This window comes from Solanum lycopersicum, chromosome 5 (genome assembly GCF_036512215.1).
Source record: "Solanum lycopersicum chromosome 5, SLM_r2.1".
Lineage (NCBI taxonomy): Eukaryota > Viridiplantae > Streptophyta > Magnoliopsida > Solanales > Solanaceae > Solanum > Solanum lycopersicum.
The window spans coordinates 10,122,480-10,135,492 of record NC_090804.1 but is presented as its reverse complement, the minus strand read 5'-3'; the positions used below and the strand labels follow the sequence as shown (position 1 = coordinate 10,135,492).

At 32.7% G+C, this 13,013-nt stretch overlaps 2 protein-coding genes and 1 long non-coding RNA gene across 4 annotated transcripts; 2 read left to right on the top strand and 1 right to left on the bottom strand.

Annotated features, from left to right (window-relative positions):
- The first annotated feature begins 1,412 nt into the window (after nucleotides 1–1,412).
- Nucleotides 1,413–2,137, top strand: LOC112941479 (uncharacterized). The gene is made up of 2 exons (XR_003246739.2): nucleotides 1,413–1,573; nucleotides 1,759–2,137. It is a non-coding gene; the product is annotated as an uncharacterized lncRNA (long non-coding RNA).
- A 2,813-nt stretch (nucleotides 2,138–4,950) lies between these two features.
- LOC101265333 (U-box domain-containing protein 45) lies at nucleotides 4,951–11,138 on the top strand. Of its 2 annotated transcripts, none has more exons than XM_010322697.4 (6): nucleotides 4,951–6,426; nucleotides 6,691–6,785; nucleotides 7,096–7,281; nucleotides 7,738–7,845; nucleotides 8,085–9,256; nucleotides 10,142–11,138. In XM_010322697.4, exons 2-6 carry the CDS (start codon nucleotides 6,726–6,728, stop codon nucleotides 10,926–10,928), a joined length of 2,313 nt encoding a protein of 770 aa, XP_010320999.2. In that variant the 5' UTR covers nucleotides 4,951–6,426; nucleotides 6,691–6,725; the 3' UTR covers nucleotides 10,929–11,138. The 2 variants fall into 2 exon arrangements, with proteins under 2 accessions (XP_010320999.2, XP_004239199.2); XM_004239151.5 differs by having other exon boundaries at nucleotides 5,092–5,742.
- On the bottom strand, nucleotides 10,139–13,013 carry LOC101265639 (AAA-ATPase At3g50940-like). Its single transcript, XM_004239152.5, has 2 exons — nucleotides 11,922–13,013; nucleotides 10,139–11,847 (listed from the first exon to the last, which is right to left on the bottom strand). The coding sequence occupies exons 1-2, from the start codon at nucleotides 12,909–12,911 to the stop codon at nucleotides 11,377–11,379; spliced, it is 1,461 nt and encodes a 486-aa protein (XP_004239200.1). The 5' UTR covers nucleotides 12,912–13,013; the 3' UTR covers nucleotides 10,139–11,376.

Sequence of the window (13,013 nt, the reverse complement as noted above, 5' to 3'; positions counted from 1 at the left end):
CTTAGGAGCGCACCCGTCTTCTACTTGTTGGAAAATAGCATATACAGCGGAAGCATTCCAGAATCATACATCTTGCATGAATATAAATAACAATCACAAATAGTTATCTCATACAAAGTATGCTGAAAATTAACTCAGGATTACCTCTTGAAGCGTGTGCAGATATCTTGAAGTAAATCCAACTCCAGTTCTATAGTCTTCTACAGTGATCCCAATCAACAACTAAACTCTCTCAATACTTGGGTGGGCAAGTATTGTATATAATTCTCTATCTATCTAGGTTAGAAGAATCCCTATTTATAGAGATGTCTTCCTAGTCCAAAGAGGAGAAGAAAGCAAATTTTTTTTTCAAGAAAAATTGAAACACACGTTTCTTCCCTTCAAAAAAAAACTCACGCTACTTTTCCATCTTTTACTAGAAAATAGGATTCTGAGTTCTAGTTAAATTGGGCACTAGAGGGACCACAGAATTTATTAGTGAGGCTTCCTATTATGGAAATAATTCTAAATAATTAATTTGAATTATTCTTACCATAATAAATTACAAATCATTCCACTAAAAATTCGTAATTGAACTCCTCTATTTATTTCGAAATTCACCACTAAACACTTATTTGATTCCCCATGTTAAGATTACCGATACTAATCAATAAATTAAATTACTGACGAATTTAATTCATTGATTAACTTCTTTTAGAGCAATACTTAACTTATTTCATGTGCCAGATTCATAAATCTACCGGCCGGGTTTACACATGAAAACTTACAAGCTTCTCATAAAAGGTGTATCATCAATCTCTATACTGAGACATGGATTCCATCAACTAACTAATTATTTCACCAATATATATTATTATCATCCAATTTACTAGGCATATTGACCCATCTCAGAATCTCACCTTTTAATAAATCAAAATGATAAATAATATATACAGATCATAATCGTTATATCAAGATTAAGAATATAAGTACATTTAATAGTTTAGAGAATATGTTTTTATCAGTCAGTCTAAAACAACTATCTCTGTTTGGTCCCGTTCAATACATACCAAATGCACTAGCACGAGAAGTTAGAACTATGCCATTCTCATAATCAAGATAAATTACATTTAATCTCGTGCTACAATCTTTCTGATGATTTTGTCCAAATTTTCATCTATGATTGTGAACTATAAATTTTAACTTATAAGAACTGATGATTTAATCTTCTGTGTATAAGCTTAAACTCTATACACCAAATCATCTACTATATAAGTTAAGGACACATATATGACAATTGATCTATTTAATGTAACACTTTGTTGAATTGAATAAATAAATAAACAATTGTTCAATGTTAATACTATATCAAAACGCATGGTTAATAGTATATCCTAACACTATTTCATGTCAAATTTGCGGGTATCTTGATCATTCTACATTACAATGCACTAATCGTTTCAATCACACTTTTGTTGGTGAAACAAATGATGTTATTTGGTACTCTGACTTGCTGCGGCCGCTCATATGACCCCATATGAAGATATTTTTCTGCGAAAATCCCCTTATATTGGTCTTGATTGTGTATTCGTTGGTAATGGTACTTTACTTGATATTAAAAATATTGAATATTCTAAGTTACCCTCTATATCTCGTCCATTACACTTGCACTCCATGTTTCACGTTCCTAAACTTCGTCATAATTTAATTTCTGTAAAGAAGTTGTGTAAGGATAACATTTGTTCTATTGATTTTGACTCTTCTTTCGTTTCTGTTAAGGACAAAGCTATGGGTCAAACTCTCAAGGAAGATTCCAGTGAGGGTAGCATCTTCATATGTGTCTTCTCATTCTCAAACATGTGTTTCTATTCGTCAATCTGGAGATATTTGGCATCATCGATTAGGCCATACTGGAGTTCAATTTTAGACTGTCTTGGGAAAAATAATTACATTAGCTTGCTCAATTCTGTTCATAGTGATTGTGTCCCTTGTCGGCTCAGAAAATTACAATGTTTACCCTTTTAAGTTGGAAGATCACTGTAGTTCTTCTCCTTGTTCATTCAGATGTATTTTGACAATCATTTGTTTAATCGAACTTGGAATTTGTTATTTTTATTGATGATTTTATCTTATGAAAAATAAATCAGAAGTGTTTTTACATTTTGTGCTTTTTCAAAAACTGGCAGAGAACATATTTAACACTAAAATAAAGATTTCTCAAAGTGATGGAGGCGGCGAATTGGATAACACATCTATGCACTCACATTTTTCTAACTCAGGTATTTTCTTTCGTAAGTCGTATCCCAAAACTTGTCAACAAAACGGGGTTGCTGAATGGAAACATCCACACATTATTCCAATAGTGCGTACCATTCTCGCAGAGGCTAATTTACCATCACAATTTTGGGTTGGTGCTGCCTATTATGCTGTTTATACTATTAATAGACTGTCAACACCTATTTTACAAGGACATTAAAAACTTCTTTTGATAAATCACCATATTATAATTTTCTTAAAGTTTTTAGTTGTGAATGCTTCCCTAACCTTTTTACACAAGCTTACACCTCGTTCGGGACTGAAAAACAAATTGAAATAATTTCTATCCCCATTGACGACACCAAACTATTTATCGAAAAAATCAATAACATTAGAATAAAATGGATTAAAACAAATAGGATAACACCAATCAACTTAATTTTCTTTGGGCTAAAAAGCCAAGGTCATGATTTCTTACAAGTAGGTTGTCTTCTAAAAAATAGATAGTATAAATGAGAGGGATTTTCCTAGAAGATACTAATATAAAGTTGTCTGAGATTTTCTAATGCCTTTTATTCTTTGTAAAGCCTCATTTTGTAGGCCACAAAAACATAATTGTTGCCTCAATGTGAAATAACGACTCACTTTGACACTGAAAATGCTATCAATAACATGTACCTACATTCTATTTCTCGCTTGAAGCGGATTGGGCCAGGTGAAAATGCAACTGTATTATTTGCACTAACATTCAAAAGTTTTTCGCGTTATACCGAGGACAATCTTCTTCATTCTCCTGAGATCGTCTACCAATGATCCTTTGAGTTCGACTTTGCCATGTGTCATGGCATGATTCACTTTTTTCCTTATATTCAATTTTTTCCCCTATATGATAGAACGTTTCGATATGAAACAAAGTCATATACTTTTTTATTCACAAATAATAATTCCATTTTTTCTTCTCCTTTTGCATTCAAAAGAATAATTAAAAATAATTCAACCTTAAACTCATCTAAATATGGCGAATAATAACAAAATTCACTATCAATGTGTAGAGCTAGCAACAGATGATATGCTCATATTGATGAAATTATTATTGATGTGATAAAAATATATAGTACCAAAGATAACATTAGAAAAATGAGAAAACCATAATTATGATCGAACTAATTAAAGAGTCCGTAAATTACGGATCAAAGTTATTTAGTGAAATTTAACCAAGGGTTAAAATTTTGAAAACACAACCAGCTGTAATCTGACAATTTAAATTGAGTAGATTCATTCCGTACACCTCATTTGGAACTAGTGATGCAGCTTCAAGTTAGATACTCTAATGACCATAATACCCTCACCTTTGCAAAATATCTCTTTGTCCAATTTATATACACAAATTAAAAAAATAACTCCCTTTTTAATTAGTAAAAAAAGACATATTTTCTTATTTAACAAATAATTAATAGTCAAAATTTATTCATATTAAGTTTCACTTGTTTAATAATAAAAAGTGTATAAAATGTGTTTTTCTATTTAAAATTTATTTTTTTGAAAATAAATATTTGAAACATTTAAAAAAAATTGTTTTTGTTTAGAGGAAGTATCTTACATCACACTTTTTTTTTTGTTTCTTTTGCCTTGTTTGAAATTTGACTCATCGTCCACATACTTTTATTATTTTATATTTATATTATAATAAATAATTGGGAAGTAACACTAGTCTTTGTTTGAATTTATTTAAGTATGAAAATAGGCAAAACAGTTTGACAACTTGTCCTATAAAAATACATATCATAATACTATATATATTTATTTGTCTTCTTAAGGAATGATAAAGTCAAGGGAGGATCGAGTTTGAGGTATGGGATATGCCAATATAATATTATAATAATAATTAATAATCTAAATGACAAATAATTATTTATTATGCAATATTTCAAACTATGCTATCTATGAAAAATATTTATCTAAATCTTGTTTGATTCCACTTGTAATTTTGTGGGTGTTATACAATAGTTTTTGCCTATAAAGATAAATAAGTGAAAAACAATAAAATTAATAGTAGTTTATATCATTATTCACTAAAAAGTGATTATTAAATAGCTAATCTGCACATTATGAAGAAATTTATATTTTTAATTTTATAAATTTACGATAGAAAGCAGTAACGATAACAATATATTTTCTGAAAATTCACTAAGAAGAGTCTAAAAAGGACAAGTTATACATAAATTTTATTACTATCTCCTTAAAATAAGGAGACTATTTTAGAAATACTCCAATTCAAATACAATAATAAAAAGTAAATAAAAAGAATAATCATTTTTTCCTTCCTATATAGCTTTCTCTAGAACTACTAGAACGTCTAATCATTCATTTATTTATGCTAATAATAGCAAAATATGTGGCTAATATTACCAACTGATTTTTCTTCTCTATAATTAGGAAAAAAGATTTTAGTTTCCATTAATAGCTTTTAACCCAATTAAAATTATGAAGATATATTTTTTTTAAAAAAATTATGAAGCAGGGGTATAATTGGAAAATCAATAAACAATTATATTGACAGGTGTAATTACCGACAAACTCGGAGGTCGGCAATTGTCGGCCCGGTGAACCGGGGAGACAACATCGTCATTTAATTCATAAAAAAAACAATCTTTTTTTTTAAATAATTTATTTTTGGTTAAATAAATAAGTACTCCACTAAACTAATTAATGATCAAATAATTAGTGATTAATAAGTTCCACTTTGCAAGTGGGTGTAAATAAATTATGGCACTACCTTAGAATTTAATATTATTTCAAATATTCCTTGACCATCTTTTTCACTATAAATTACATATCATGGTTTACAATTTTTTTATAGTAATAATAATAATAGTAGTAAGAAAAAAATGATAATACGTGTCTTGAAAAAGTATGAATATTTTGGTATTTTTTTTAAAAAAAATATATTTTTTAAGAATCAGAAATTTTTAATTTATTTTCAATGTCAGAAAAACTCTGCATATTTTCAATATTATGATTTATCATTCTTTCAAATTCTTCAAAATATTAAATTTCAACTTTAAGGTTAAATATTATAAATTTTATGGCTAAATATGTAGGAGTTTAACTCCGATAAAAGTGAAAAAATTTCATGGTCAAATAATTTTCACTAATTCTTTATTTTTAAAAAATGTAAAAGTTATATTAAAAATAACTACAAATGATATTATTATGATTAACATAAAATAAATAAAGTAGTCCTTTGTCACATGGATTCATTCATTTCTATCTACTCATTCTTGCTTATAATTTTTTTTGTTATTACCTCTTCCCTCTTTCTCTCTTTCTCCATCTAAATAATTAAAAAAATATCAAAGATTTTCATCATTCTCAAAAAAAAAGCTCAAGTTTTTGGATCTGCAAACCATACAAGCCTTGTTGATTTGATGATTAACAAAATCATCAAATGTATTGTTAGGATTAATTTCAGCAGTTTTTCATGAAGCCTCCTTGGTTGTTTTTTTTGTACGTATGAAATCATTTCATATGTTTTTTTCTTGATTTATTGCGAATATGAAGTTGTATTTAAAACAAACAAACCCTTTTGGGGGTTTTCATTTTTGGGTTGTTTTCCATTTTTGATGAATATACTTGTATGTTTTATGTTATTGTTGTTGTTGCATATGATAAATGTATATATTTTTTGATTCTTGGGGTTGTATATTGATGAAAAAGGAATTTTGATTGAATCTTGCTTTATTGTGTTGTTAGATATTGTGTTGGGAATGTTTATGGATCCTAAGCTTGTTTTTAAATGCTTTGTTTCTTCATTTGCAAATCTATTTAATTCTCTTTAATTTGATTAGTAAGATTAATGAATTGTTTGAACCTTCTAATGATTCAAGTTTTTTTTGATATTATGGTTTGTATGTGTTTGGATTATTAGTCATTTGATACCCTCCTTGCAAATCTGGACTTGTACATTTTTTTTTTGTGGATAAGCATGACCTCTACTAATTTTATGGGATATGTGCATCTCTCACCAACAATTGGTAAAGGTGACTCTCTTCATCGGGATATGTGTCATCTTTTACCAACAATTGGTATTCGTAACTCTGTCCATCAAGGTTCAATTGGTATTCGTAACTCTGCCCATCAAGGTTAGGACAGATGGATATGGATAGAAATCACCTGGTGTCTTTGTTTCGGGTGGGATTTGAACCAGAGACCTCATAGTTGGTTCTAAATAGCTTTATTGATCAATAAGTTATACCTTGGTTAAATCTGGTCTTGCGCTTCCCCTTTTTGATGAAATGAGGATGTATGCAATTCGTTTTATTTATTTGTTGTTTATAATTATTAATTGTTCCGTGTAGTAATCCGTTTGGTGCTTCTTGATGTTATTAAGCATTGGTGACTATTCCATGTTGTTTTGCGATTACTTATGTTTAATTTTTTGGGGGCTGATTTCAGATACTGCTGATTGAGGAAGTTGAATATTCTATTCGATGTTGATGATGGAGAATAGTGAGGTTGAGGAGAACTTGTTATCTATCGGTGAGCCTAAGGTATGCTTATGAAACACTTAATGTACAAATGGTTGCTTTCATTTTCCATTTTATTGGATCTATGTAGACTTACAACTAGGAAAATTTTTAAAGTTGGGTTTTGAAATGAAAACACCTTGTATACTCGACGCTGATTAGCTTTTTCAATAACCTTTTCTTATCTAGTTGACTTTTTACAACCTGTCGGTGGATATGATGGTTTAAGTAGTTCTTTTATATCATCTAAGTTTATACTTGTTTGATACTTATATGGGTTTCTTGATGTTCATTTATCATATTTCTATAAGTAATAAAGTTTTGTGTTACATAGTTACATGGAGGAATGTGCAAGAGCTTATCGGCTGTATATGCAAAAGTGCTGGGAATATTTCCTGAACTAGAAGCTGCAAGACCAAGAAGCACATCTGGTATTCAAGCATTGTGTGCTTTGCATATAGCCCTTGAGAAAACAAAGACTGTTCTTCAACATTGTGCTGAATGCAGTAAACTTTACCTGGTAATGATGGTACCTTTTTAGTTTTGATTGTCAATATTGAGAGAATGTTTTTTGGCAATCTTCGACTGTACTGTATTATTAATTTCTTAAGAGGGATATGAATGTGCCTTCTTATTCCTCTGGTGAGTTACCTTGGGTCCGGATCCTACATAACAAGATTTCCTATTTATTATGTTTCCTAACCACTTCCCAAGTTGCTTGGGGTTGACGTCTTGTAGTTGTTAATATCTAACAACAGTTTCCAAATGGAATACTTGATCAACTTGAAAGTTTTTAAATGTAAAGTGCTATTTCGTAAAGATATAACTATAATTTATTTGCTCATGCAGTATGTTTATTACCAAACAGAAGTAGTAAGAAGAGACGCTACCGAATTTTTCTTAATGGTTACAATGTCTGTCCACTAAACTTTCTTTTTCTGACAATTTATATTTATTGAAATGTCTTTGTTTTCAGGCCATAACAGGTGACTCTATAGTTCTGAAATTTGAGAGAGCAAGATGTGCTCTTGAAGATAGTCTAAAGCGTGTTGAAGATATAGTACCACAAAGTATTGGCTGTCAGGTAACATTCTCTTATTTCTTTGTATGCCAAGTCAATTTGTTTCTTATTGTAGTAAAATTTAAGCTCTTGTGCAATGTGATAGTGGATTTTTTTTCCATTTTGTTTTGGGGAGGGTGCTGTATTAGTGACGTCGGTCAATTTGACTAAATGGAGTTTTGCACATTAATCATTTCTTAAGGGCCATCACCTCTTGGCTGTTTTACATTTTGGTTCTGATGGTAATCTCTATATTTTTTCAGATCTCTGAAGTTCTGAATGAACTTCAAGGGATTGAGTTCTCACTTGATCTGGCGGAGAAGCAAATTGGTGATGAGATAATTACATTGCTTCAGCAGGGAAGAAAATTCAATGGTAGTGACAACAATGAACTTGAGTCTTTTCACCAAGCTGCCTCAAAACTCGGTATAACTTCTTCCAGAGCTGCTCTTAGAGAAAGAAGGGCTCTGAAAAAGCTTGTTGAACGAGCCAGAGCAGAAGAGGATAAACGGAAAGAGTCAATTGTTGCTTTTCTTTTGCATCTCATTAGAAAATACTCAAAGTTGTTTAGATCTGACTTGTCAGATGACAATGATTCACAGGGTTCAACACCTTGTTCACCCACGGTTCAGGGATCCTTTGAGTATGGTATTGGAGCTGGAGGCAATATTCATGCTTTTGACCGGCAACTTTCAAAGCTTAGCTCTTTTAATTTCAAACCCAACTTTAGGAGAACAGACCAGACGCCTGTTCCTCCTGAAGAGCTGAGGTGTCCTATCTCATTACAGTTGATGTATAACCCTGTGATAATTGCTTCTGGGCAATCATATGAAAAGATTTGCATTGAGAAGTGGTTCAGCGATGGGCATAACACATGCCCAAAGACTCAGCAGGAGCTCCCTCATCTTGGTTTAACTCCTAATTATTGTGTGAAGGGTCTGGTTGCTAGTTGGTGCGAACAGTATGGGGTTCCGATTCCGGATGGCCCACCTGACTCCCTTGATCTCAATTACTGGAGACTGGCTTTGTCTGAAAGTGAGTGCACGAATTCCAAATCTACGGGAAGTATCGTTTCTTGCAAGTTCAAAGGTGTCAAGGTGGTTCCTTTGGAAGATAGTGGTATTATTGAGGAGGCCGAAGGGACTGAAGTAGATGAATCTGTCCAGGAAGATGAGCTTCAAGACAATTCTCTTGAAAGATACGATGACTTCTTAGCCATCTTAAATGAAGGGGAAGATTACAGGAAAAAGTGCAAAGTGGTAGAACAGATAAGGCATCTGCTAAAGGATGATGAAGAAATCAGGATTTATATGGGAGCAAATGGCTTTATTGAAGCACTACTAGGGTTTTTGGAGTGTGCTATACAAACCAGGAATGAGATTGCTCAAGAAATCGGAACCATGGCCCTCTTCAACCTTGGAGTAAATAATAACAGGTGTGTGCTCTTGTGTTTTTTGTTATAGTTGTAGAGTTGTAGATCAATTTTTTCCTAAGGACTTCTTGCCCAGGAATAAGGTACTTATTTTGTTCAGCTGTCAAAATAGTATATGCCTTTCTGATGAACTTCTTGCGTTGGCATCGCACAGTTCAAACAACTTTGAATTTCTTAATTTCTCTAATTGTCCATAAGTTTTTTCCCTACTTAACAACTGCATCTTTCCGGAGAAATCGAGTTCTCTTTTTACAGTCGTACTACTCCAGGTTTTATCTTATAAAAATGAACCAAGTACAATTTGTTATGGTACTTTTACTTGCTCACTTTGCTCTTCTAACTGTCTTGTCACGGTACATGCTTCTACTCTTTTGAGTAGTGGGGTTGTAGGTAGGATGTTCATATACATTGGCTTCAATAATTAAGGTGGACTTGCAATTTCATTTTTCTTATTTATAACACAAGTTGATATTTCAGACAACTACAATCTTGTTTGTTCAAATGAAAATCATTCAAAGGAGATGAAGTTAGGTTAACAAGTACTTGAAATTAACAACAACAACATAAATAAATAAATAAAAGAAGATGTTAAAAAGAACTTGACTATATGTTCTGGATATCTTTGATGATCTCTGCTTAGCATGATTTATTTCATATCTCTAGCAATTTCCCTCTATAAGCATTAAAATAGGTGATGTATATCCATTATAATAATGATCATAGTATTTATTGGCCTAGGTGAAGTACTTCCAGACTTTAATGCCTAGAATAATCTTGGTGCATGATGTTTAGCTTGGTGTTCAAAATTTTTCCATGTGCTTTCAATATTTTTTTATGCTTTGATGAGAAGTGTAGACAGTTCTGACATCTTTCCAACTTGCACTTCAGGAACAAGGAGTTGATGCTGGCGGCGGGTGTTCTTCCTTTGCTGGGAAGAATGGTTGCTACTTCCAGTGCAATCAGTGCAGCGACAGCTCTTTACCTGAATCTTTCGTGCCTTGAGGAAGCCAAGCCCATTATTGGTTCTGGTGAAGCCATTCCATTCTTGATCGGAGTCCTACAGCGTGAGACCGATACTCAATGTAAGCTGGATGCCCTCCATGCACTATTTAATCTCTCCAGTAATCCAACAAATACTCCACACCTTCTGTCAGCTGGCATTCTGGATGGACTGAAAACTCTTATGTCATATACGGATGACCATACGACAGAAAAATGCATAGCGGTTCTTATAAACCTATCTCTAAGTAAATCTGCAAGGGATGAAATTGTGTCATCTCCTGGTCTTATCAGTAGTCTTGCAACGGTTTTGGACGTTGGGGAGCCTTTAGAACAGGAGCAAGCTGCAGCTTGTATGTTGATATTATGCAATGGAAATGAGAAGTGCAGCCAAATGGTCCTTCAAGAAGGAGTGATACCTTCATTGGTGTCGGTATCAGTAAATGGGACTATGAGAGGAAAGCAAAAAGCTCAGAAGCTTTTGATGTTGTTTCGTGAACAGAGACAGAGAGAACCCTCACCAGTTCAAACTCAACCGCGGACTGAAAACACCGAGACATTGGACATGCCTTCTGAAGATTCCAAGCCATTGTGCAAGTCAACCTCGCGGAAAAAATTGGGCAAGGCATGGAACTTCATGTGGAAGACCAAGAGTTTTTCTGTATACCAGTGTTAAATATTTGTCATTCCTACCACTAGTATGTAAATCTCTAATTTATCTCATCTTCTGTCCTATCCCAATGGGTGAGTTCAGTTTTTCTTTGTGGAAGAGATGTACAGGTCTGGACACTTTAAGGCTTATCCATGAGTTAATGCTATAGCTCCATCCTTCACAGGGAAAAAAAAGAACAGCCATTGAATGTGAATATAAGCTGTTATTTCCTGAGATGTATGTAGCAATACTAGCTGTTATTTCCTGGAGGGTTCTTTATCGAATCCAAAATGAAGGATACCGGGATATCGTATAACGTTCTTATTTCACATCGTTATCATGCACCTTTGTTGGTGGGAAGTAACAGGTGGAACTCATTGTATGTTGGTTTGGCAACCATTGTTACAGAACATTAGCAAAGACATGGAATGAGAATGCAAAAAGTACATAGCACAAGTAAATTTTTATTAACTTAGTAAATTTTACGCTTGTTTCTTCCTCCTCTCCTTGATTTCCCCTTATGTTTTCTCGTCTTTTTGGCTTCATCTATTATCTCATCAACTTCATTTTCTACAATGATTTTGTCTTTGCGATCTTCTTTCTTCTTGTTGATAAACTTAATTAGTCCATCAAGTGCAATGTCTGCTTCATCACTTTTCATTAGCTCTTCTGCAATCTCTGCTGGTGTCACATTCACTTCAGTTATAAGCTCTTCTATTTCACGGAATTTGTAGTGTTTTTCAAGGCCAAGGTAGTTTGAAGCAAGGATCTTGAATCCACTAGGAGTGCAATAGGACATGTGAATGTGCATGTCCATTCTTCCTGGCCTTATCAATGCAGGGTCTAGTCTTTCTTTAAAGTTGGTAGTGAACACAATTATTCTTTCATCTCCACAACTCGACCATAGTCCATCAATGAAGTTCAGCAATCCAGAAAGTGTAACCTGTCCATGAAAACTATGTCAAACATGACTAAGAAACAAAGCAAAGAATGTGTAATATTCTTAATTAGGTTAACCTGACTTTCACTATCATTGAAATTCTGTGCACCATCATCTCGATTGTGTAGTTGAATGGTGCAATCAATGTCTTCAATAACAATTATTGATCTGTTGTTGGTAGAGACTAACATTCTTCTGAAATCAGCGTTACCACGCATGCTTGAAAGTTCCAAATCATATACATCAAACTTCAAGTAATTAGCCATAGCTGCAATCAAGCTAGACTTGCCTGTTCCTGGTGGTCCATACAACAAATATCCCCTTTTCCATGCCTTGCCAACTCTTCTGTAGTAATCTTTTCTCCTAACAAATCGTTCTAAATCGTCTATAACTTTGTTCTTCTCTTCAGGATCCATTGCTATTGTATCAAACGTCGATGGATGATCAAGATTCACACTTTCTTCAACATAAATACCAAGTGGAGAAAGTTTTATCACCTTGTTTTCCTCCTTTATAGCTTTTGATCTTTCAAGAACAAATGGCAAATAAGTTTTCATCACCATTTCTTTGTAACTCTTAATAAAACTAAGTTCATACCATGTTTTTTCAACTTTATCTAAAGAAAAATAACCATCATCACAACTTGTCTTTTGACTCTCCACAACTTTCAACTCCCAAATAAGTTCAACTCCTTCAAATATATCAATGATTTTCTCATCTTTGCTAATGTTGACAGCAAATTTCTTTTCTTTCTCTGCTTTAGAGATTTTGACTCTTTGTGCTGAAGAGGACACTATAGTCCCTAAGTATAGTTTAGAGGCTTCAAATATTTCATTTGGAGTGATACCATTGTTTTCTTCAATGATGAGGGTAATTTGGGGAGAAATATTTCCTATAAAGATTCCAACTTTAGACAATATTTTGTCTTGGAGATTTTTGGGTATAAGTTGGTTTGTCATGTTTTTAACCTCAGAGACTAAAGTTCTAACTAGAACTGCTGAAGCAGTTAAAGTTGTATATGCTGATAGAACTGATGTTGTTGAAGGCATTTTTGAAAGGGAAAACATATTTTTTTTGGAGTTTTAGACAAAGTAATTTGTATTTGAATTGGTTGAAGTTATTTGCCAAGAAGTGGCATTTATAGTTGTTAAAAAAATGAAAACTTTCAT